Raw genomic sequence first — 27,665 nt, forward strand, 5'->3', positions numbered from 1 at the left:
TCTGAATATTTTTTAAGTGTTTCCATCCCTCCTCTACAAGTTGCATATAAAATGACTACACATTTTACAGGAAATTCCACTTTTTTTGTTTGTTTGGTTTGGTTGCCACTTTTGTGCAACACTATTAAAAAGCTTCCAGGAGCAGGAGGTTTTTGAATAGATGTTTTCAGTTTCGAAGGGTTTGACAGGTCTGAGTAGTACAGTTTGCAACCCCCTAAAATGAAAATCCATGAAGTGGCATTCAGACCTTGCAACACGACAAGGATCACCTATTCAGGTACAGGGAACTAAAGAAGTGGATTGAGGAAAAAAAGAGATCTAAAATACCAGAGTCCAACGTGTGTGTGCTTGCTTCATGGAACAGTTATTCTCGGTGGCACATGCACTGGTTTACAAAGCATGTGTGGTGGAGGAGATAATATAGATACAGATAATACAGATCCATTTGGGATGTACAAAATAAAACTAAAGTGACTCCTCTTTCTTGCATTCTGTTCCAATGCATTCAAATATCTCTTCAATAGCCATATTTTCTCATAGGTGAGTCCTCAGAAAGATTCCCGGTAGGAGCTCCTACAAAGCCATTAGCCATTTTTCAGTTAAAAACAGAAAGGAAAAGAGGAAAAGAAACCCAATTCTCTATTTGTAATCACCTCCAATAAAGTAAACAGGAAAGCAATATATCCCAATTCAAAAATCTAAAGAAAAACAAACTGCAACAACCTCTTTAAAATATTGTGATTCAGCAGTCAGCAGCAGGAGGCTGTGACAACGGAAAATTGAGGCAAAATGTGTCTGACACTGTTCAGCTGTGGATTTTGTGTGTGTGTCTTGTTAAAACAAAGTCACTGGGAGGTGGAATTCTGTGCATGAAGCTAGATTTGGTTCTTGGTTACAGCTTGCAACCCCAGGGATTTCAGCAGGATTGCATGAGTGTAAATGAGAACAGAAGTTAGCTTTTCAAGGGTGTAAAACTAACCACTTCAAAAGCCCCAAATGCTGACATTAAGGTGGTGTACGTTAGGATGCACCAGACTTCCCACAATGCTGTGTGTGTGGAATTGGGCAGGAAAGGGAACTCCATGTAGAGGTATATCCTCTGGGCTGCTCAAAGTAGGCATAAGTGATGGAACAGGCAGGAAGCCCTCTCTCCCATTTGTTCCAGGAAGCAACCGGGATAGAAATCCTCCTTTGTTGGTTAAGATAATGGCTTGATTACAGATTACCACTGGTTCAGTTTTAGCTTGACTGCATGAGGAAGTGGGGCAATATTTCAGGGCTGAATGAGAAGGATGGAAATCAACTTTTACTGTTAAGACCAAATATCTGGGATAATCAGACAGACCATTGTGCTGGACTTGTATTTCCTCATCTGGCTGGAAAAAATAGGGGTGAGTGTTTCAACCACATGGGACATAGTACAAATAGCAGGACTTGAATAGTGAACTGCTTCTGGATTGAATAATGAAATAATATTTAGCATTTACATACTGATTTATATTTTCAAAGGGGCTGACCAAACATGAGATAACACTCACAGAAGAAAGAGAAACAGTCGTTTTGATCCTTTTGCAAGACTTTGTGACCTAAGATCTCAGTCACAGTTGGCAAGCTGCAAGAAGTGGGGATTTGTGGATTTAATCACCAGATTTCCCTCATAAAGGATTAATCCCAGGGAAGGAGAATGAGTCCTTCAGTTGCTGGCTTGTGACAGTTGCTATACCCAGAATGATCTGCAGGGCTATGACTATATAACAGCTGTTTGATAGTGAAAACAGGTAATTGCTACAATGCTGTAATTAGAGCTTCTGTTTTCAAGTTTATTAATTTCATTTTTCAGAATTTATTGTCCAAAAATCAGGGGCAGGTGGGCTTTCTTTTTGTGTATACTGTACTGTAATGAGTAATCTCTTTGTAATATTCTCTAGATGCTGTAATGTAGTACTGTTTCAGACAGCACTACTTTAAAGCACATCAGTGAATCTTTAGTGAGCACCTGCCAGGTCTATACTGACTAATTAATGCACACCACACTAATGCACTTTAGAAATCACACCCTGTAATCTGCATTACTGCTCCGTGTAGACAAACCCTTAGATATAAGTAACCATGTCTAGTGTTTATTGGATAAACACCAAATTACTTTCTTTTTTTTAAATGAGAGATATATGGGTGTTTTATCAGTGTTTATAAATTAAAAACGGGGGAAAAAAACCCAGAAACCCTAGCTATAATCCATGCCATATGCGTCAAAAAGGAAGGATAGCCTCTTGGGAGGCTGGGAGTGGGAGAGGCTGCGCACTTATAGTCTGAGGCACAAAAGCAACTGGTTTTGCAGATGTGTAATGATTTTTGGATACAGAAACAGACATGTACAAAGACATTCATACACACGCACACACATTAACCATCAGAGGAGGAAGGTTTTGGAACAGCCTCCCAGTAGGAGTAGTGGGGGCAAGAAACCTAACTGGTTTTAAGATGGAACTTGTTACATTTATGAATGGGATTACATGGTAGGGTTGCCTGCAATAGCAGGGGACTGGATTCAGTGACACAGAAGATCCCTTCGAGGCCTCTGTTTGTAAATGGGGGTTCTAATCCTATGCTGTGGCACTAAATCCCAGTCCCAGCAACCCTTGCCTCCTCTCGTCACTCTCAGCTCCCTCCAGGTTCCCTGTATTAAGACTGGGAACAGAGAGTAGGAGACAGGGGACATGGAGGAGCACAGTATTGACAATCCCTAGTGTTCCAAAATCATTAGACATACAGCAATTGTGACGCTGGCTTTAAAATAACGAGATTGTAAAAGAAAAATAAAACACACTGCTCTATGATCTGCCTTCTCATTTGTAAGCCTGCAGGGTGAAGACACCTGGATGCAATTTAAATATGATCACTGACTCCTGCTTTTTAACCTGACTGCTGACACTAACACCCTTGGTTAAGTCATTTACCCTTTTTTCTTCAATTATGCCCTTTGGAAAACTTAGAACAGTAATGCATACCTATTTGCCTAATGGAAGTGACAAATTAATGTTTGTAAAGCACTGTAGACCTACTAAAATTCACCAAATACACACTAAAGCCTAGCTCCTATTCTCCCCCCGGCCCAATGTTATTTTGGAGAAGCATTAATCTTTTATGCAGCTTGCCTGTCCAATTTTGAAAATAACTTCCTTTTTGGACATGCAAATTTGTTTGCATAATTCAGTCAAATCCCTGGACAAATTTTACTGCCCAACTTCTTTTTCAAATTTTAGGGCCATGTATATTTGATTACCAAGATACAGGAAGGTGGAGTTTCATTTTTAACTCTCTCTTTCCTAGCTTTATCTGCTTTTAATTCTTCGCGCACACTAATTAGGAAGACTAATACCTCAGTGATAGTTTGAAATGATGGCACTGAGTGTTGCATTCACAGGCCCAGTGGCTAAAATAGGGTGACCAGACAGCAAATGTGAAAAATTGGGATGGGGGTGGGGTTAATAGGAGCCTACATAAGAAAAAGACCCCAAAATCGGGACTGTCCCTATAAAATCGGGACATCTGGTCCCCTAGGCTAAAATAAAATTGTTAAATCATGAATATTGCAGAATGGGAGCCATCTCAATCAATATTTACTAGAAACTAGAATAATAATAGCAAGCGAATCTTTCAAACTACAGGAGGAAAAGACCACATGCCTCTAAATGTATATTACTCATGAAAGGGCCGTTTGCGAGAAAAAAGAAAAAGTTAAGATCTTTCTGTAGAAAGCAACATAATTTTGTGGATTAAGAGCCAGGATTTCCTGCGTTTTTATCCCAGTTCTGAGAATGAATTGCTGTGTATCCTTGGACCTGTAGCTTCTATATTTTGAGGGGATAGTTTACATTATAGCATTCTGGACAGTATTTTCTACATACGATATAGCAGAAAATAAATAATTGGAGGGGGAAAAATAGAAAAAGCAACTTAAATTTATAATGTTTCACTTCTACAGGAAAAGTACTGTAGATTCATACCTACTTACATGTGCATTTGGCTAGCTAGACAAGTGATTATTAGTACCAGTAGTTCCTGCCTTATCAGTTCAGTATGCTAGAGAGAGAAATATGTAGTATACTGAGTTTACGAAATTCCAGAGTACCTGATACAAAAAGTCTTGCGCTGTTGCTTTGTCTTGTTTCTCCAGTGTATCTGTGCCGTGTGATACATCGGTAGTTATACAATCCATCTTCATTCTGTACATCTACAATATACAAGGCTCCCGTGGAGGTGATGAGAAATCTAGATCCTGAAAGACAAAAGAGTTTACAGTGTTCAAAACACCTGAAGATTTTTGTTATTTTGTCTTTGGAGGTAAAAAATTGAAGTTTTCCTCATAAGAGTCTAGAGATAATGGGTTGCCAATCTTATAGGAGAAGCAGAGTTAGGCTGAACTTTGAATCTATTATTTTCCCTCATTTTTGCAAAAGACATTAAAATATTATTCTGAGCTGCTGTTGAAAACTACCATTGAAACATAAATATACAGGATATTTAGCTCCTGCTCACTTTGGATCAAAAGCAGAGCTCAGTGCCCAACCTAAGCAGATGTGGTAGACATGAGACAGATGTCATAGGGAGAGCGAGGGGAAAAGGCTTTTCAGCCATGTATATCTGTGGAGGCACTTTGGGAGTATATTTACACCTAAAACATGAAGTGTTTACCTTTAGATGCTGCTTTTTTTTTTTGGACTATCCAAGGACCATTGTCTTGAAAATTTTAATTACTGAAATGCACAAGGTTTGTGTTTCAGTGCAGATTACTTTGAAACAAAACAGGCTTCTTAGCATAGTGGAAGGCAGATACCACCTCCTGGGAGATAGTATTTCAGAGCAGTACAATTATGGCTAAAATATACAATGTAAAGCTCACAAGGAAAAAAATCAGCATTTGTATTCTAAAATATTGGAATATCTTTAATTACAGTGTTTGAAGAAAATGGTATAGTCAATCTAACAATGAATAACTAACTCAATAAGAATGGTTAGCACCATTCCTTTTACATAAGAGGTTACTAGTGTGACTACGAGCTCTTTTACAGGAGTAATGCTTAGCCAAACAGGGATTCTTTGGCTGTGCAGGTTACTTTTCATACAGCAGCTGAACAATTTTACTGACAAACCTTGCAACAGGTGAAAATACAGAAGTTAGAGATTTGAAAGTATCTATTAGATCATCTAGGGCTTCACTAGCCAGTATATGCTTGCTCTCTACGTTGCATTTTCTAATTATTTGTACAGTCTACTTTTAAATGGCTCCAGTGATGGGGCTCCTACCACTTCTTTGGAAGACTGTTCTATGGTGTTTCACTGGTATTCAGTTAAAAATTTATGTTGCTGAGTTTCACCATATTACTCTTCATTATATCCCCTTGCACCATGCTAAGTAACCCTCCCTTTTCCATGGCATTTACAACCTATACACACTCAGACACAACTATGCAATCCACTCTCCTCTGATCCTTACTCATCATTTGGCAACCTAACTTCTGTGCAGCATTTTCATACATGTTACTTTGTAAAGATTCCAACACCTATGCTCAAAAGGACACTTGCCATGTCATGCCAAAAACCCAGCCCACAGTCCAGATCCAGAACTTCTGAGGTATCTGACCAACATGTCTACAGAATCTAGATCTTTATTTTTTTTTAAAGTTTATATTCCTTGTTTGCAAAGAAATCCTCATGATGTGAACCGGGTAACCAATGCATAGATGTTTTCCTCTGACGGCAGGCAGCCTGGCATGATCACTTCAAGAGATGTGAGCTGCTCTCATTAATCTCAGTGGGGCTAACTCTTAAGCCAAATGATCACACTTGAAAGAATGAATTTTCAGTAATTTAAGTGTACAGTTATGGTCTTAATTATCTCATTTACTCAACCATGTATGAGAATAATGTAATTGCATGTGCAAATGGCCAAACAAACATCCTAAAAGTGCCCTGCGTCACTGTCGTCTGTATTTCTTCTTCTTAGCATATGCACAACCTACCTCAGGTGGCACGTGACCAGGATTCATTACCAAATTTTGTCAGCTGGTTGGATCATTAGCTTCCAAGGATTGGGCTGGGTACTGACAAGGAGTGCATTGTGAATGCTGTTCCATGTCCCCCTCTGGTACTGACTGATTCTGGTTACAATAGTATCTTTACTAAGTAAAGCCCCAGTCCTACAAAGATTTAAGCCACCAAGGGATTACTCATACATAAAGTTACACACATGCCAAAGTCTTTGCATATACTTGGGTTTAAAAGTTGAAATCCCACAGCATCTCCCACCTAATGCATATTATTTCTACCAATATAGGAAAAGGAATCTTATGTTGAGACCTATATATATTGCCTATTGTTGTTCTAAGGGACATATGGTATATGCATGGATATGTAAGCCACTCCCAGACCCCACAATGCCCCTTTGCACCTCTGCATGTTATTGGTTGAGCCTTCTTTCCCCTACTCCAGCCTACAAAAGTTCTCACATGCACCTATGTACACATGCCAGTCAAATTTGGTCATTTTTTTTGAAAAGCCTGTCTGAAAGCTAGAGAAACATCACATTATGTCTCTGCACAGCTAAGAATTTGTAAATGACCATTATCTGAGTAATGTATTAAACACAATTATTTTGAAATATAGAGTTATTGATGTACATGTAATCTTCTTCTAGTCTTAGCCCCACATATATGGGCTTGTCCCCTTGAATGTACATGTAATATTAACACTATTTAAATAATCTCACGATCAGATATAAGAAAGGGAGTTGTTAAATAAAACCTTCACTTACTACATCATTGAGGAATTTCTGCCTGACCCTCTTTAAACATGACTAAAAATAAAGAGCTATTGCCACCTGTCAGATTTATCACACAGTATACATTCCTCACCAACACACATTGTGTATAATTACAAGGTTAAAGAATTTCTCTTCCTCTTTTTCTTAATATATTTTACATACTTACATAACACTTTTATAACTAACTCCTTGAAACCATAAAAATGCTAGACATAACATAAAAGCAAAAATGTATGTAATTTCTGTCACCTTCTAAACGGAGAGCATTTTCATTAAAGCCAACAGGCTGTCAGCTGCAACAAAGCCTAAGTGTTGAGCATTCTGTGTACTGTACTTCAAAAGTGTTTAGAACGCACCAGGATGGGGAATGACATGCATTTATTACACTGTTGATCTTAGGGAGTGTTCTGTTCTCCAGGCATATTTAATTTAATCACTTTTGGTTTTGCACTAGCAAAATCAATTTTTTTTGATTTACCTACTTTAATATGCTAAACAAGAATGTTTTTAAAGATGCATCCTTTCAGAGAAATTTAAGCTTTTTGTTTGTTTGCTGTTAGCAGGCTTCAAGGGAGGGAGGGAGGCAGAGAAATCACCTTCACCCCAATTAATAAAAGAACACTGTCAAAACATAATTCATAATTTACATTTATTTTTCCTTGCAATTGAATGTAATAATCCCTTGGAAACTTGATAATTATAATAATTTTAGAGACTGATTTTCAGGGATGCTGAGTGCTTGTAACTCCTATTAACTTCAATTGCAGTTTTCAGTGCTGAAAATCAGGCCCATCATTTGCATATAGTGTCTTTCATTCAAGGACCTCAAAGCGTATTACAAACACTGATTACTCTTCTGAACACAATTGTGAGGTACGCAAGTGTTATTACTAATATTATACTTATAACTGTATTACAGATGGGCAACCAAGTCACACAGATTAACCAGGGACGTGCCAAATATCACAAGGGTCAGTGGAAAAGATGGGAACAGAACCAGCAGCCCTGGCCCCCAAGTCTTCACTTGTCTCCACTGTACAACTTCACTTCAGTATGAGGATGAATAGTTTGTGGATTCATAGATTTTAAGGCCTGAAGGAAACCACTATAATCTTCCACTCACACAATAATTCCTATATGAAGTCCATATCTTGAGGTTGAGCTAGAGCATATTTTTGTAGAAAGACATAAATCTTGATTATAAACTTCCATGGAGAAACCACTACAACCACAAGGTAGATTATTCCAATGACTAATTGCCATCACTGCTGAAAGTTTGTACATTATATCTGGTCTGAATTAGCCTAACTTCAGCTCCCAGCTATTTGATATTGTTAGGTGTTGTCTGTTAGATTAAAGAGCTCCTCTATTATTAGAAATATTCTCCTCGCATAAGTACTTACAGACCATGGTCAAGTTAACTCTTAACCTTCTCTCTGATAAGCTAAATAGATTGACCTTCCTAAATCTTTGATTGTAAAGTGGATCTTTCAAACCTTGAATCATTTTTGCAGCTCTTTTCTGAACCCTTCTCAGTTTTTCAACAGCCTTTTCAAGTTCACACCCCTGAACTGGACACGATATTTCAGCAATGGTCTCAGAAAAGCTGTATGCAGAGATAATACCCTCTCCATACTACTACTTGATACTCCCCTGGTTATGCATCCAAAAAACATGTTAGTCTTCTTAGCCACAGTAATTAATGTTGATTATTCACGCTAACCTCTGATGTCCTTTTCATAGTGCTTTCCAGAATACAGTTCCCCCTATCTTGCATGGGCCTTGGGCATTGGTGGCAGCTGACACTCTCCTGTTCTCTTTCTGTGGCACACAATATTTAAGTCTTCTGAGGACTGAAATGCTTTAGTCCAACTAAAGTTATAGGGCTCAGTATAGGGGTATATGGGGAAATTTAATGGCCTGTGATATACAGGAGATCAGACTAGATGTTCTAATGATCTCATAGACTCATAGACTTTAAGGTCAGAAGGGACCATTATGATCATCTAGTCTGACCTCCTGCACAAAGCAGGCCACAGAATCCTACCCATCCACTTCCATAATCAAACCCCTAACCTACGTCTGAGTTATTGAAGTCTTCAAATTGTGGTTTGAAGACCTCAAGCTGCAGAGAATCCTCCAGCAAGTGACCCATGCCCCTCGTGCGAGAGAAGGCGAAAAACCTCCAGGGCTTCTTCCAATCTGCCCGGAGGAAAATTCCTTCCTGACCCAATATGACAATCAGCTAACCCTGAGCATGTGGGCAAGACTCACCAGCCAGACACCAGGAAAGAATTCTCTGCAGTACTCAGATCCCAACCCATCTAACATCCCATCACAGACCACTGGCATACTTACCTGCTGATAGTCAAAGATCAGTTGCCAAATAGTGCTATCCCATCATACCATCCCTTCCATAAACTTATCAAGCTTAGTCTTAAAGCCAGATACGTCTTTTGCCCCCACTACTCCCTTCGAAAGGCTGTTCCAGAACTTCACTCCTCTAATGGTTAGAAACCTTCATCTAATTTCAAATCTAAACTTCCTAGTGTCCAGTTTATATCCATTTGTTCTTGTGTTCACATTGGTACTAAGCTTAAATAATTCCTCTCCCTCCCTGATATTTATCCCTCTGATATATTTATAAAAAGCAATCATATCCCCTCCAACCTTCTTTTGGTTAGGCTAAACAAGCCAAGCTCTTGGAGTCTCCTTTCATAGGACAGGTTTTCCATTCCTCGGATCATCCTAGTAGCCCGTCTCTGAACCTGTTCCAGTTTGAATTCATTCTTCTTAAACATGGGAGACCAGCACTGCACACAGTATTCCAGATGAGGTCTCACCAGTGCCTTATATAATGATACTAACACCTCCTTATCTCTTCTGACCTTAAACTCTATGAAATTATGACCTATATTCTTTGTTCCCAGACCTTGCATCTAGTTGTATTAAAACATGTGCTGTTCAAATGAGACCAGTTTATCAAGTGATCCAGATCATGCTATATAATTGATCTAATCCTTATCATTATTTACAACTGCACCAATTTCTGTGCCATCTGCAAACTTTACCAGCAACCATTTTAGTCTCCTTAATCAAATTATTTTCCATCAATCGTGAATAACATTCAATTTGTATTTATATAGGAGATATTACTGAAGCATTTAATCTGAGGATACAAATAAAAAATTAATAATCTTGAAAAGAAATAGATGGAGAGAAAGTAGGTCAAATTGGAGCCTGCCAACCTGAACTGTCTCCCTTTAAACCTCCTGGATGGCATCTAAAGAAGTGCATCTCTTATTTTACTAACTGCTGCCTACCGCCCTAAATAACCCAGTGACTTCATTAAAGTTTAACTGCATTGGCAAATATAGTATTAATTTCTCTAAGTGATGAGAGGCCACATTAATAACATGAAATTGCTCTTATGTCAGGTTTTTATGCCATCCGTTAGACTGGATAATATCAGAAAGTAAAATAAAATTTTACAGGCCTTAGTAATAAAGTTAAGATAACTCCATTTAGGTTTCAATTTTTCCCATGTATAATTCATAAAAGAGTATTTGAATGCTTTCTTGTGGAATTAGTGTATGAAAATGAGCTATTTTAAGACTCTAACACTAATTATTCTTTTTTTAACATTATTTATTTCCCCTTTTCTGCCAGCCACAGTGTTAGTCTTTGAATAAGGGGTAATGTTATTCTCAAGACAGGGCAATAAAAAATATTTGATTTTGATTTTGTGGGAAACATATCATAATTTTGTATTATTGAAGCCTAAATTGGGTTGACAGAAATTAAAAGAGCAGATGGTTCCTTTAATCAGATGCTAAATGATAACATAGCACAAATAAACTTTTATCAATTGTACCCATCACTTCCAACTGAGAAAACTGTTTTTCTAGCAATGATCTAAAATGGTTACCCGGAACCTTTCCTAAAAAAAGCCATTCTAGAGAATAACTCTCTCACCATTTTATAGCATTGCTACAACATAATTCTCTAAACAACAAAACAATCTGCATGATTGAATTAAACAGTAGTGGTACTCTTCCAAGATCCACTCACAAAATATGTTCTATCCATGTGAGTCATGAAAACGGGATGCCACTCACAGTAGGTTGTGCTGATGTCCAAAATAAGAGTATGCATTCCTCTGAGCTCCACTGACTCCCCTTCAGGGGGACTGATTATACCCATGGGCTCTGCCGGGCTCCTTAGGCTGGCATAACTCCTTCTTGCTTGGGGGGAAAATAAGTTGTGATATCTCTCAAATGTCACACACTTTTGGCACTGAAATGAGATGTTATTCAATAAATTTTTCAGATCTATGATCCCCTATCTCTTGTCTGACATGAGAAATAAAACAAGTAATCATTTAAAACATTTAAATCTTGACCACTGGGCATCTGAGTTAATACCTTATTGAGATGAATGGGGCAGTTCACAGCTCTCAGATGTATTGTTCCAGTTCTCTGCAGACTCTCACAGACACTTCTGCATCAGTTATATCCTGACTTGGTCTACCTTCCCAACTTGTATCAGTAAAATTACATCACTCAAGGGATTGGAAAATCCATCCCCCTGAGTGATGTAGTTATACTGACCTAATTCCTCATGTAGACAGCACTATGTCAATGGGAGGCCTTCTCCTGTTGACATAGCTACTGTTACGTGCCTGAGTGCTCTGCAAGGACGAGGCCCACACGCACACTGTGAGTGATTTGGCTTTAATGAAGGTAAAGTGACACACCCGCAACGGGGACTCCACGCGTTGCTGTCACAAAGACGGGGAACGGAGTCCAAAGCAGCAAAACAGGTTACAGCAAATATAGCATCATGCTAATAGCATGTAAAGCAGCTCATGCCTATGCAATTTGGGGCTTTCCATCAGCTAGAGCTGCCTCTCTTGGCATGTGGCCAGGGGCTTTCTGCACTTCCCCATACACACAGGGGCTTCCCATGCTAAGTGGTTTTAACCGGTTACAAGCAACATACACTGGTGCACAACAACCTCTAATAACCTGTCCTTGAGAAGGTGATAAGCCCTAGCTAGGCCGTAACAAACTCTTCCGTGGTCCCTTACAGCTACTGTCTCTTGGGGAGGTGGAGTACCTATGCTGATGGGAGAAACTGTTCCATCAGCATAGGTAACATCTTCACTAAGGGTTAGAGAGGCGCAACTGTGCCACTGCAGCGCTTTAACTGCAGACAAGCCCTCAGTTTTCATACTTTTAAGGTTTTCTTCAGAACTATAACAACTAGAGTTAGGGATGGTGCTTTTCTCTCTCTCCTCTCAAAATGAAAGCTGACTTTGTAAAACAAGATAGTAGCTTCACAGAGCTGGCAGTACAGCATATAGGCTCATACTGGCTGTTTTGAGCCTTTATGTAAACTCAGAGAGATTACTTTCATAAGTAAAATTAAGAACATGTGTAAATATTTGCAGACTTGAGGCCCAAGATGGTTTCAGTTGTAGTCTGGAAAAGGCCTAAATTCTTGTTTTCATTGGTGGATAGTTTATTGGTTTGAGCTATCAAATTTACACACAAGCACAGAAGTTTCTTAATCTTTCATAATTTTCAAAGAAACAGATAGGTTTCCATTGAAATAGCTTTCTAACCCAGAAATGATTCTGCTAACTAATAATTCTGCAAAGGGACATAGTGGATTCTCCATCATCTACAGTCTTTAAATCAAGATCGTATTGCTTTCTAAAAGATATGCATAGGTTAATCAAAGGTCAAAAGCTAGATACAGAAATTATTTGGCGAAGCTCTTTAGCCTATGTCAGGCAGAAGATCAGAGTAGATGATGATAATGGTGCCTTCTGGCCTTAAGAGCTATTAAATTGTGAATCCAAGAATTTTCCAAGCTCACGCTCAAGATCAAGAGTTTCAAAGTTTTGCATGTTTATCTATCCTAGATCCAAACTTTAGGCTTTTTCTGCTTTGCTCATCACTGCCACCAACTTTGCTTGCAGCAGTGCTGACATATGACTTCCCTTTCTGAGCTTCCAGTGAAAGAAACCGGAGTTTGCAAACTGAATAATTAATTTCCTGATTAGCACAATTATTAGCCATATTTGGCTGAGCAGCTGTCAGAGTTTTGAGACACCACTGAGTCAGCAATCATTCTCCCTCTTCCAATCCTTCAGGAAGGGGACAGGGAAAAAAGACCACCCTTCTCCTGTTTCAGTTCTCATGGGGAAGATAAAGCCCTCAGGTGCAGTTCCCCAGGTTCCCAAGAGAATACTGCCCTCACCCCATCCTTGAAATATCTCATGGGCAGAAGTCACTGTAGTTATATGCAAACCAGGCAGATACTTGTGGGGCAGTGACAGCCAGATGAAACCTGAGTGGTGCTGCGACCCCATGGCACAAGGTTTCAACGCCACTCACTCAAATTTGGCCTGGCCACCCTTCCGTTATGGCAAAATCTGTGACATTACTAAGCTACAATATCAATCTGCTTTTACATTTAAAAAAAAACTTTCCCTGCTCCTAGGACTATGAGGTAACTAAAAAAATGTTCAAAAATATGCAAACACCAAGTTCATCTTTATAAACTTACATGATACAAAGGACTAAGTAGTGACTAGCACCTAGGTTTCGAAGCCATGTTGCATTCAGATTCACAGGAAGTGGTCTGAATCCGATGACACAAATTCAAACACCCCTAAAATTTATGGGAGTTTGAATTCATACTTTTGGTTGATATGGGCTCAACTCTAGTATCATAATACTGTCTCTCTCTAAGAGCAGAATAAATAAGAAAAAATGAATAGATAATCTTATTGTGTATATAGTTCAATCATTTTAAGAAGTTAAATATAATATTTAGATCTGTGATAATGGGCACCAGAGAAAACTGAAAGTTACATTAGATAAATCAGAACATTTAAGGAGATGTTCCTCCTCATTTCTTTTTCCTTTCTCACTCATGTTTTAGAAATTGTAAAAAAGGGGGCATATTTGCTATCAATTGTCAGTCCTACTTGTACTTGTATTATGTTCTGTTTGGGGTTTTAAAATTAGGTGTTTGTTTTTTGTTAAGTGATTGGTAGTTCAAGGGGGAAAGGAAAAAGATCAATATTAAATTGTACTTTTATGTACATTTATCAAGATTGTGTTAATTAACAGTTATGTCAATGTTAATTATTTTTGTGCTGTTTGATCATGAAAAATGATCCAAACATGTACATAATGCACAGTCTCTTTTCTCTAAATCTCCCTTGAGAGAATTTGGTCTGGGTAGTTGCAAATCTCTTCTGTAGTAGTTAGCTTTCAATCCTGCAGCATGTTAAGGAAAATTGTCATACTCTTAATATTGCAGTTTTAGATGATTCGGGCCTTTATAGACATTACTCTTGTCAGCTGCTTTCCCTCTTTTAGTTGCAAAGAAAGCAGCTAAGTTTGAAATCACTAGACAGTTTTAAAATGGCTTTTGATTAAACAGGTTCACTTGTGGTATATGGAGTTGCCTGAGGATTAAAATCAGTTCTTTCAAGTTTTTGCTGGTGAATCATTAATAAATATGTGGCCTATAGGTGACCAGAAGCACAATACAGCTAAACTTGCATTTACTCTATGATACCAGGAAACCTAATTCATCCCCTTTTCCATCAACAGGGAGATTTAAGAACAAGCAAGACATCACCCATTATATGAAGGAAGGACTTGCATTTCTTCTGAACTGAACAATGGTTAGGTTTATGCATCAGACTTAATGGTTTGTACCTTCAAAGTCACTTTGTACGCATAGTACTTTAGTCTAAACAATATGATTAGCATAAATCATAGCCTAGGACAGTGGTTCCCAAACTTTTTCCACCACTTGTGCAGGGAAAGCCCCTGGTGGACCGGACTGGTTTGTTTATCTGCTGCATCTGCAGGTTCAGCCAATCGCAGCTCCCACTGGCTGCGGTTCGCTGCTCCAGGCCAAAGAAACATGCTGCAATTTTTATGATTTGGCATGCTATGATAATTTCTTCCAGCTTGCAAAGTAACCAAAAAAAAAAAAAAAGGAAGAATATTCCTGTTTTTCAATATCAGACAGCATAAAAATAGTAGAGATAAAGGCTTTAGACTATAATTATTTTTGCTTCCCTTTCTTGATATTAAACTTTAATTCGATAACTCTATTTTCTGCAGGTAATGGTTTAGGGATGTGAACAGCCAGAAATAACTTTCATAAAAAGAAAACTAATGTGGTAAAATCTGAACAGCTGGATGGCATATGGCATTTATTCTATGCTAATTCTCCAAAAATTCAACCTCTTAAACAACTGCCTCATTAGAATATATGAGGGTCATAGTTATTTCTTTAGACTCTCACAGGGACTTTACCTGCCAGGAAGAGGTCAATTTCTCTTGCTAAAATTCTTTATGATGCCACCCCAGTAGCTTGTATCATAGTACTCAGTATTAACATTCTACACCGTGTATCTCTGGACACCCTATTCCCCTCCCCACCTCTAAAGAATTTAAATCAGAAACAAGATACATAGGAACTCCATTACTGGACTTTGGTTGATTTGTGTTCTTTCTGTAGTGTAAGGATCATATTGTTGAAAATGTAGTACACTGAAGAGCAGAGGAGGCAGAGGATAGGAGTAACTATAAAATAAATTAAATTTTAAAAAACTTGCTCCAAAAGTCAATATATTGTGTGTCACTTATTTTTCTTCAAGACAGCAGTAGTGGCACCAGAGTCTACCAATTCAATAACAATGATTTAAGGCTGATCTTCAATAGTGACCCAACAGTTGGCGCCTCTTCTATTCAAACTGACAAATAAGTGCACAAAAAAGGGCTTTAATAATTAATTACAAGTGGTTGGATGGGATCTGATTGTGTGACCAACCGATTACATTTGTTGTCTTTGACCTACTCTTTCAAAACTGGGTCTTAATGGTGCAACTCTTTTACAATAATCTCTTATTACCTGGCTATCTTTTAACATGTAGAATAGTCTGCTTGGGTATACCTCTGAGATAACTGTAAACAAAGGAAAGAACTGATTTCACTTGGGGAACTAGGATTTCAGGCTATGAAATGGAATCCTCTTTGGTGTTCGTACTTGGTACAGTATTCTTGACATTCAATCCCATTTGGTGGTAGACATCCAAAACATGTGTGTGTGTGTGTGGGGGGTGCGCATTGGGGAAGAAGGAGGGGGAGGGGAAGAGAGGGAGGGTGCTTGAGTAGGGGAAACAGCAGGGAGAGGAAGTAATATTGCCTAAGGCAACAGCCATTTCCTAATGCCTACCTTTCTACCTTGAGAAACCTCTGGTTACAGAGTTACTCCCGCCTTTCAATTCGGAAGCATTTTTTGACTAAATGTCAAAATGCCAAACTCTTTTTTAAAAAGGCGGATGGATAACCAATCATTGGCAAGAATATGCAACCAGCTGCACTTCTAACTTAAACTGTCCCTATTTGCTTTAGCAATGTAGTGACAGAATATGGAAGACTTTCACCTAGCATGTCTTCTGGCTGAGAGGTAAAACTGAAGCGCTCCTGACCATTTGTGGTCATTAAATATCCCATAGCCCTTTTTACAAGAGTAGGATGGTTCATTGAAGCATCCTGGCCAAATTATAATTTGGGGTAAATATTAGAACTGGCTGAAACTTGGAATTTCTGGTTCAAAGGAAACTGACATTTTGAAATGTGCTTTTGTTCCAGTTCAGACTGAATGCAATTTTTTTCACAATATCATGTAAATTTGAACTCCTGTGAAATTTCTGTTTTGGGAACACTGACACATGGTATTTCTGAAACAAAATATGCTCCCTGGACTGTGGCTGACTGAAAATGATTCATGTCAGTTTCAGCTCTCCCATTCAGAGTGCCCACTAGAGCTGAGGATCCCAGGGTTTCCAGGTTCCCAGCTCCATATCAGGAAGCCTGGAAGCCCTGAGAACCCCTAAGGGTTCTGGAGTTTTTAGAAGTTTTCCATTGGAATGCTGTTTGTGGTATGATGAAAGTTCAAATCGGAGATATTTCTGTGAAACATTCCAGGCTTGACAAATCAGCACTTTGCAACAAACTCTGTTGTTATTGGACACCTGATTATGTTCTAGTCCCTGTTTCAACCTCAATGTACAGAATAATTATTCTGAAAGTAAAATAATCTTCAGTTTACTCATAAAAATTCAAAATTCTTTTCAGAAAGTTTTGTTTTATCTAAAGCATTTTGGAATGTGACACAAGGTCAATGACAATATATCTTAAAAGAAGACTGTTCACAACTAGACAATCAGAATACGCAAAGAAAAATATAGAGTGGTGCTATTAAGAAGCCAACATTTACCATATTACAGCTTTTGAATTAATTGTGGTATTTACTATATTTAAAATGTAATATTATGAAAACTTATTCATTTCATATCATGGTAAACATTTGCTTTATAATAGTACTTATCTACATATTATATATAAAGCTATTTTTTGAAATGATTTGTAAAACTTTTGGGAGCAAGTTTTGTTTAACCAAGGTTAAATATTAATACACTAATAAGAGTATTTATGTAAGAAAATATCCTACGCCTGCATGTCTGCACATAAATGTCTTTATGCATGTGATAAATAATATAAGGCCCCTGTGTATGATAAATTATGTAAGTGATGTATAATACCTAAATTGAGAGTTAACTGTGGGCAAAACTGTTCACACACAAGAAGTTGGAAGGAGGGAGTCCAGCTACCTACAGTACTGTATTGAAGAAAAAGAGAATACACGTAAATATCGAGTCTAGAGCACTAGCTTCTGAATTAAGTGTTCATAAAGAACAGTTATCAAGTCTTCGTATCCAGGAAGCAGAAATGGACTAGTGGAGAGAAACTAAGACAAAAATGAAATCTTAGATTACCATTAAAAATGTTGAAAAATTGGAAAGGGCACAGTAAAGAGCTGCAAGAACAATTCAAGGTCTGGAAGTCCTGCCTTACAGTGAGTTAAGCAGCACAGTCTATTTAGCTTTTCAAAGGAAAGGTTAAGAAGTGATTTATCACACTCTATAAGCACCTTCTGATGGGATTTACAGACCCCACACAAAGGAGCAATACAGGGCCAAGAGGGCCCTGCCCCTCAGCAGCTGGAACTATACTCCAAATAGAGGATCTGCTTTAAAGGGGACTCTGACAGTCAACCATAGAGGGTGCAGGGGGGTGGGGGTGGGAGTTGAAGGAGAGGCTGTGTGAAAAGATGAAGCCAGTTTGCAGCTTCTCGGACAGAATGATTCAAGGAAGAAGGGTCTGGATTGAAGACAAGACCCAGCAGGTAGGTCAAGGACCTGGCCTTAGTCTGTCCCCTGCTCCCTGACAAGGGAGAAAAACTGGACATCGATAAGTGGACTGGGGAGTTCCCATTTGGCTATTTGAACTGCTGAGACTGATAGTGAACTTTCTGTTGGGACAGGGGCTGGGGGCAGAGTGCTGTGATCCTATCCCAAACTGAAGAGACAGCAGGGAGGTAGGAAGCAACCCACTCCAGGCTGGTCTGGTGTATCAGGAAGAGGAGACTGAGACACTCCTTTTCCCTTTCTCTTGGGCCTGGGCCAGGACCCCATGGAGAGGGAGGGCCCGGGTCCCACTACTTTCCCCTCCCCAGCTCTGTGTGCAGGTGGCGAAGTCCCCCACGGTGCGCCAGAGATTAGTCCTGGCAGACGTCACCGGAGTCAGAGACCTCCTGGACTATGACCAGGGAGACTGGCTGGATCCCCTGACGCTTGCTCAGCACATGGGGCTCTCCAGGCCTCGTACTCCCCAGCATGTACTTCAGGAGGTGAGGGCTGCTTTGCTGCCCGCTGCTTAGGCCTACCTAGACTGGGTCCTGAGAGAGGGCATGCCCCGCCCACCCTCCACCCCAGGCTCTCTGGACCTTTTCATCAGGCCACTGCCCCATGGACCCAACTGGCCCCCCTACCCCTTCACTGTGAACTGGCTGCACGACTTGCAGCTGGTTCATTTCCAGACCATGCCAAGGAAACATCTATATGCGCTTGTGCTCCACACACTTCACTTCCTCCCCTCGCGTCCTGCCCCGGCACAAAGTGGCGGGACCTCCTGCCACCTCTAGAGGGTAAGGAGCCCCAGTGAGCCAGTCCATAGTCTGCCCTGGTCCCGAGGCCCACCAGGGATATCAGTTGGCGGCTCCGTCATCGGCCCTTGAGCATGGGTGTGCACTTGGCATGGTTTACCCCCGTCCTGGACACCTGCCCCTTCTGCGGCGTGAGGGAGACCTTGGTGCACATTTACTTGGAGTGCGCCAAGTTGCAGCCCCTATTCCGGCTCCTCACAAATATTTTGTTATGCTTCTGGCTGCACTTTGCCCCTCACCTCCTTATCTATGAACTCCCCATCCGTGGCCCCATAAAGCCACAGGACCTTCTGGTCAACCTCCACCTGGCCCTGGCTAAAATGGCGATCTATAAAACCAGGGAGAGGAGATTGGCTGATAGGGTTTCCTGTGACTGTGGGGCCTATTTCCAATCCTCCATCTGCTCACGCATCCGGGCAGAGTTCCTCTGGGCAGCATCTGCTGGCTCCCTTGACACCTTCGAGGAGCAGTGGGCGCTGTCCGGGGTTCTCTGCTCAGTGTCCTCGTTGGGTTCCCTTTGTTCGACCCTTTGACCTCACTCCCATCCCTGTTATCTCATTAGCTGTCTCCTGGAATTATTTGGCTTCCAGGCCCTGTGGATCCTCCCCTTAAGGTATGGGGGGGTGTCCCTTTAGGAGTTGTGCTGGAGCATGTCAACTGATTGTACACCCTGTGCTACTGTGATGCCCACCTGTCATAAACAGATAGTAAAGGGTTAACAAGTCCAGTAAACCTGGCTAACACCTGACCAGAGGACCAATCAGGAGACAAGATACCTTCAAATCCCGGTGGAGGGAAGCCTTTGTTTGTGCTTTCTGGGTTTTTTTTTGTTCTCTTTGGGTTCTGAGAGGGACCAGACATGTAAGCTGATATCTCCAAGTTTCTGAAACAGCCTCTTCTGTTCAATTTAGTAAGTACCAGATAGAAAGGCGGTTTAGTCTTTTTGTTTGTTTTCTTTATTTGCAAATGTGTATTTGCTGGAAAGATTGTATCTCTGTTGCTGCAACTTGTATTTGTGCTGGGGGGAGGATTCTCCCTGGTGTCTATAAGCTGAAAGACCCTGTAACATTTTCCATCTTGATTTTACAGAGACCATTTTAATTTTTTTCGGTCTTTTATTAAAGCTTTTCTTTTTAAGAACCTGATCGCTTTTTTTGGTTATCTTGTGTAAGACCCAAGAGGAGGGAGTCTGCACTCCCAGGGAATTTGTGGGAGGAAGGAGAGAAAGGGGAAGGAAAGCCCTGAATTTCTCTCTGTGTTTAAGATTACTCTCTCTCTCTCTGGGGAGTCTGGGAGGGGAAAAAGGGGGGAACGGTGAATTTCCTCTCTGTTTTAGAATTTCAAGGAGTTGAATCACAGGGATCTCCCAGTGTACCCAGGAGGGGGAGAATCTGGGAGGAAGAAGGAGAGGGGGAATGGTTTATTCCTTTTTGTGGACCCAGGGGGCTTTGGGTCTTGGGTCCCCCAGGGAGGGTTTGGGGGCCAGAAAGTGCCCCAAAACACTATATTTTTGGGTGGTGGCAGCTCTATCATTTCTAAGCAAGTAATTAAGATTAGGGGGGTTCATGCTGGTACCCCATCTTTTGGACGCTAAGGTTCAGAGTGAGCGTTCATACCATGACACCACCATCATAAGTGACATGTGGAAGACTGACCTGAAGACTGTTAGAGCTAAAAGCATGAGTCTCCACAGTTTTAGTTTAAGAGCCAGAATCAAATTCTGTATCTAGGAGCTATGACAGACTTTCATTCTTTATGGATGAAGTGCAGAAAGGGAACACATGACACACTGACCAGTGGGTCACACAATCAATTGTGATGAAAAGTGTTCTCTTAAATCCAAACCATTTAGGGTTTTATAGGTTAAAACCAATACCTTAAATGTCATAAAAAAAACTTACTGGTAGCCAGTGCAGATTACTGAGCACAAGGTTTAATATGTTTCCTATGAGAAATACATAGTTACTATTACTAGGAAACTAGAATTACAAATACTGAAAACAAACAGCTCATCCTGCATTTAGACATATTTAATTGTTGGACAAAATATTCCAGTTCTACATTCTATGGCTTTGCTTATCAATATTTTCCAGGCAATATACTCCATTTTTCAATAAAGTGGAAAATGTATCTGTCACTGAAACTTTCAGTACTATAAGTGTCAGATCTTATTTTCTCAAGTTGGGGTTTGACAGTAACAACATTCTTTTCTGGATGCTATATTAGATAGTATAGGTATCACAGGTGGAGCTGCTGCAATTTACACCAGCTGAGTATCTGGCCCCACAAGAGAAAGTAATATGGAAAAAAAAATAATTCATGCAATTGATGGCTTCTACACTCCATTATCCAGGCTGATGCACAATTTTAAGGAGTTTTTGAGTAAAGCATAAGTAATTTCAAGTTAGCCACTGAAGGAGGCTAAGCCAAATGTGTAATTCAGAAGGTATCCCACAAACAGGTGTAATAGAAATATTCCAATAAAAGCTATATGAAAAAGCAGCAATTCAAAAACTGTATCATAAATACTTTTAACTTTATAGACTTTGATGACACAACTATGTGATGGCAAAGGCCTGTTTTGGGGGTTGTTGTTTTTTGTTATGTTTAGTGATATTTTGTGCATAAAATTGGTAGGTCTTCTGGAGAAGTTGTATCATATTGCCAGATATTCAAAAGGAATTTTATTCACAAAATAACAAAAGATGAAAAAGGAGGAGATGGAACTGAACCAAAATTCATTCATGAGCCACCACTGATCATTTGCTGGCTTGTCACTTAAAAAAAACCCCACAAACAACCAAAAACACAGAGAGAAAGAGAAAAAAAAAAAGTGAAGGGTTTATGCTGCTTCATGTCCCTGTCCAGAGAAGGATATAGAATCCCCCCTTTATATTTGTGCAAGGTCTAGCACTTTGTGCGTGCTACTGGAAACAACAAATAATAATATATAATGAGAGCCATATGTAATATTTAAATTTCAAGGGATCATTATAGGTATGATTTGTTTATATAAGATTGATTCCATAAACCTGACATTCTATTCTATTCATCTGGAAACTCAGATTCCCTTAACAATGTCTGCATTTTTGTGCTTCCTTTGTTTTATGGTCTGTTGCCTCTCTGAAAAAAAGAATATTGGCACCTACAAAGTGAATGACTGTGGAGCCTGATCATTTGCCAAGCATTATTAAAAGCTCCCTGAAATCACTCCAGTGCATTGCCCTTTACAAACCATCAGCCATCAATTCAGACCGTCAAACATGATTACCAGCACTCTTTCTGAAATCACTTCCAAGCCATTAGTCTGATCAAAAAGCTATGTCTTTGGTCCCAAGTGTATGTAAATCCACCATACCACTGGCTCCAAGTTACATGTCGACTCATTAACTCCAGAATAGCATTTACAGTGTTAAATCTCCAAGATAAGATGGCATTTGTAATGTTGAAATATTCCCTCATATAAATATGATTTTAAGAACATCCACACATACACCCTCTTTCTCTCAAACAACTATATATTTCAAACACAATCAATTCTCAAAGACGTGTGAAATGTTAGTGAGTAACAGTTCAGCAAAGTTTGATTATGCAAATTATGCTATCTCCCTTCCTGAAGTTATGTAAAATGTTTTCACTACTGTTGCATCTCCCTCCACCCCTATTTTAAACAACAGCACAAGATCAGATAATTCAAAATAAGAATCCATCTAGGGCTGTGTGGAACATCTGTATAAAAATTGTAAACACTGGAAATTGGCCCCTTTTTGCATTCATATTGCATCTCAGAAAATACATCCTTTTTGTGGAGTTTTCTGCATGAGGAAAAATTAGAAGCTGAGTGCTGGTTCCCCTCTCCCACTTCCCCCAAACTATCTGGTTTACCATGGGAATTTCAAGATAAATTCTGAGCTGAGGTAGTTAGGAATGGTCATGTGGTTTAAAATGTGCTGCTGTTTTTGTCTTAATTGTCTGACTCCCACCATGTGCTTAGGAGAGTCACCACAAGCCTTTTTACTCTCTTTCTCTGAGGGAGAGGCTGGCTTTAGTTGTGTAAGCTCATCTCTCTGAGCTAGTCAGAATACAGTGACTGCACTCCCCATTCAACCCACTTTTTTTCCCAGTCAAAACTACAACTGGTGGTACAAGAGGCACAGACTGACAGATCAGAGAGTACTTCACTCCTCAAGGTGACTATTTTGTTTAATCACCTAGTTTATACAGGTGAAGGACTAATTATATTTTCATCTGTCATCCTATTAGATTTCATAGTTCTTCACCACATTACAGCACAGCACAATGTGTTCAAAGAATCTGCTGTGCATGTGCCCTAGGCCAAAATGATCAAACTCGGGTGCCTAATGTTAGGTACCTAAATCTACATTTAGGCATCTGAATCCATGGTCTGATTTTTAGAAGTGCTGAGCGCTCACAATACCACCAAAGTCAATGGGAGCTTTGAATGCTTAGCACTCCTGAAAATTAGACCATGTGGATATAGGTGCCTCACTTTAGGCGCTCAGTTTTGAAAAGTTCCTACTATCTCAGCTTCGAGATTGAGACTCACTCATAAATAAAAATAAAACATGCATGGCCATGGCTGTATTTAATCCCCTCTTGACTACACACACAGGAAAGTAAGTGGCCTGCAGATATTTGACAGATCTTCTCTTATCAATTTAGAACAGAACCCCATTATAATCTCTCCCCATCATAGAGTTGGGCAAGTGAGCAGCTTTTAATCTATTTGAAATTGTAACAGTCTCATATTTAGTTTAGAATTGTATAACTGGAACACAGCATCCCAGGATCAGAGATCTTTTTCATTTGACTGAGGAACCAGAATGAAACTATACACAGTGAAGATGTCCTATAGCAACAAAAGCAGCAGAACTCATTATAAATGCAGGAGATATATATGCAGAGAGAGAGAGAAAGAGAAAGAGAGAGAGAGAGAGACAGGTAACTAAAAGATGCACCATTCCTAGGAAATAATTCATAGCAAATAATTTATTTATCAAATTTCACCACTTTTTCTCTTCACAATATGTTAGCAAGATCACACAGTCCTAAAACTGATCTTCGCCTGAAATTATTCATTATATTGTTGTCGTTTTCTTTAAAGATTTTAAAAAAAAGCTTCTCACCCACTGCAAACTTTTTTACTGGATTTGAAATTAAATGTAGAGATGGGTTCAAATCAATTCTGCATCTGCACTCTGGGGACTTTGAAATCTGGATCTAGACCTGAATTTTGCAGCTTGATCACTTCTACATTTATTTTAAAAAAACAAACAACGACTCCACACATATAAGTGACATAAGCTCTCTTCATATTTATAAGTGATATATTTTTAATATTTCTTTCATTTTATTTTTAATAACTCAGCCATCTAAATAGCAGAAAGATTCAACTTCAGATAAAACTATTAACCAACAGTAGCTTTTTTGTGCCATCATTCTGTCTTTTTAATTTAAAGCTCCTTCTTTTTCCCCACTTTGCTCATTAGATCAGAACCCGCCATAGTTAGTGTCAGACAAAAAGTCCTTGGTTCCTGTCTTCTTGAGAAAGCACTCACTCCTAACAGGTCAGAGAACAAGCCCTCACTTCATCTTCTTCTGTTCCAATCCAGAAATCCCAACCAGTGAGCACAGAAATCCTTGCAACCTGCAGTCAGAACTAGAGGTAAATGAATAGAGATGTCTAGACATTTGGTGTAATTGCTGTCCTCAGGTTCTGAGGACACTATAAATGTAGATGGCAAAAGCATCACAAGCATCACCAGCAGTTAAACTCAAAACCAAAGACCCAGTTTTTTTGCTCTAGTGACTCTGATTTTAGGATCCAGTTTGAACAATGGCTTCTTTCCATTAATCACCTTCTAGGTCTACTGAGAATAAAAGATCCAGTTTGTCCAGTCTGACTCCTCTTCCCCGCACACCTGAATGCCACTGTGTCAAGGTTCCTCCCTCACTCTGAACTTTAGGGTACAGATGTGGGGACCTGCATGGACACTTCTAAGCTTAATTACTAGCTTAGATCTGGTAACACTGCCACTATCCAGAAATATCAGTGTCTGGAACACTTCCTGTCCCCCCAAAACCTTCCCCTCTCTGGGCAGCCTTGAGAGGCTTTTTCACCAAGTTCCTAGTGAACACCGATCCAACCCCTTGGATCTTAACACAAGGAGAATTTAACCATCCCCCCTTCCTTTCCCCCACCAATTCCTGGTGAGTCCAGATCCAATCCCCTTAGATCTTAAAACAAGGAAAAATCAATTAGGTTCTTAAAAAGAAAGCTTTTGATTAAAGAAAGAAAAGTAAAATCATCTCTGTAAAATCAGGATGGAAAAATACTTTACAGGTAATTAGATTCATAGAGCCCAGAGGAACCCCTCTAGCCTTAGGTTCAAAGTTACAGCAAACAGAGGTAAAATCCTCTCAGCAAAAAAGGAACATTTACAAGTTGAGAAAACAAAAATAAGACTAACACGACCTTTCCTGGCTTTGTTACTTACAATTTGAAACACAGAGAGACTGATTCAGAAAGATTGGGAGAGCCTGATATGACGTCTGGTCCACTCTTAGTCCCAAGAGTGAAACAACCCCAAAAACAAAGAGCACAAACAAAAGCCTTCCCCCACCAAGATTTGAAAGTATCTTGTCCCCTTATTGGTCCTCTGGTCAGGTGTCAGCCAGGTTTACTGAAGCTTCTTAACCCTTTACAGGTAAAAGAGACATTAACCTTAACTATCTGTTACGACAGCACTGGCAAAATCTGACAGCTGAAAAGCAGGACGCTCAGAAGGGTTGGGTTCTACTACTTAAAAGAGAAAAGGCCTTGCCTAAACATAAGGGTTATTAGTTGAAATAGCGATGAATCGAGCTTTTGACTTGTGTGTGTGCAGGGATGTACCAGCAGGGAGTAGGGTGAAATCTAGTTTTTTGCGGTCATTCTTATTCAGGTTCAGAGAGCTGGTAATTAAAAACTAAATTAATTTTTATTTAAACATTACAGACAGCAACGAGAGCCTGCTGGAAGCTGCATCCTGCATTGCTTGTTCTAACCCTCTGGGCTCCAGAACCCCTTCTAGCATAGAGGAAGACGAGGGCTTTTTGTTCTGCAGGCACACTCCACATTCTAACATAATCTGTGATGTCTACTGCACACATAGCCAAAGCCTCCCAGCCCATTAGTGACCCAGACATCAGCCTCACTTGCTCACCCATGGTCCTTCTTACCAACTGCACATGGCTGGACAAACCAGAAGTTCCCAGGCAACAGCCACTCCATAAGAGCAGTAGGGCATGCTCTAATCACAGCTTCCCCAGACACATTCCCTATATCGAAAGTTATGTGGGGAGGGGTGCATAGAGTAGAACTATACTGATTCTCTGCTACCAGGAGAGTCTGCCAACCAGCAGAATCTTCTGATGGCCACTTAGTACCTGAGGACCTTTAGCAAAAGTTTAATCAATTATTTAATTTATTTCTGTTTTCAAAAAGTGCCACAGTCTTAATTACTTTATTTCCCCAACAGTATAATGTCCGTGGATCACATGCTTGTGGAATAAATATAACTACTTAAAAACTCAAAATCCCAGGTGTTTGATGTAAACATAAAAAACACAAAAGCTATACCCATCAGTTATCTCGTCAATATAGGCTGCAAACAGAAGTGCAATTTAAAAAACTTTGCTTTCCTATGTAATCCTTTATTTTCAGTTGCATATTGTCTGTTTCCATTTTTTTATTAATAGAATTATGCTGCATGTTTTGCAATAAAAATCTTGTCCGCAGAAAAGTGGCCATTAAAAGAATGTCCTAGATTGAAATACATATCAATCAAACACTTCTGGTAAATTCGAAGGGAACACAAAGAAAACACCAGTTGTTCGGAATTCGCTTATATTCTCCATAATTTTTATTCACTACTTAGATATTGTGATATATACTTTATAAATACCACGGCATGCTACAATGGTTCATGTGCAGGGATGTTGCATCTTTCATAGTTGGCACCCAATTCACTTATTTTGTGCCACCCCATACGTTATCAGGGGATGGTTAATTGAGTTCCAGACAATATTCCTGGCAGGCTGATTCAACACAGTAACACATCCCTCTGAATTTTGTCTGTATCCTCAAAAAAAAAAAAACATATTGTCTGAGCATTCTGAATCATAGGTATGTCTATACCAAAGGTAGGAGATGTAATTTCCAGCTCAAGTTAGAACACACTACATTAGCTCTGAATCCTGGTAGTGCACTAAAAATAGAAGTATAGCTGTTGATGGCAGAGGCATGGGAGGGCTAGCTGTCTAAAATATATGCGTAGGTCTTGAACAGAATAGATCACAATTACTAAATAATTAGATAAGCAGAAATTTTTTTGAAAATAACTAGAAATTTAACTTTGGGGAATTTAAAGTTTTAAATATTTTTAGTTACATCTAAGGTAACTTTTTTGTGCAACAAGTGACAAAACATATTGTGCCCTTGGGGAGATAAAATCATTAGTACTGCTCTACTAGATCCTCAGTCTCCCTGATGAGAACAAAAAATACATAAATAATCATTACACTTACTAAAGACTCAAGCGCGGTTTATACTGTACTTAAGATCAAAATGGCCATAACACTAATAGTTACATCATAGAAGAGGTCAGTGGGAGAAGGATTTGCAGTCTCAGCACGTAATATAATGGAATTACCTCTTGTGGTTTTAAAACCA

General features: G+C 39.5%; 1 protein-coding gene across 3 annotated transcripts in view; it reads right to left on the minus strand.

Annotated features, from left to right (window-relative positions):
• DSCAM (DS cell adhesion molecule) overlaps positions 1 to 27,665 on the minus strand; it is a 665,984-nt gene that overhangs the window by 262,786 nt on the left and 375,533 nt on the right. For all 3 annotated transcript variants that reach the window (XM_075073839.1, XM_032791676.2, XM_032791679.2), the window contains exon 4: positions 4,133 to 4,279. In XM_075073839.1, coding sequence (XP_074929940.1) covers positions 4,133 to 4,279 — 147 coding nt within the window. The remainder of the gene's footprint in view (positions 1 to 4,132; positions 4,280 to 27,665) is intronic.

The sequence above is a fragment of the Chelonoidis abingdonii genome, chromosome 1 (assembly GCF_003597395.2).
Source record: "Chelonoidis abingdonii isolate Lonesome George chromosome 1, CheloAbing_2.0, whole genome shotgun sequence".
Classification (NCBI taxonomy): domain Eukaryota; kingdom Metazoa; phylum Chordata; order Testudines; family Testudinidae; genus Chelonoidis; species Chelonoidis abingdonii.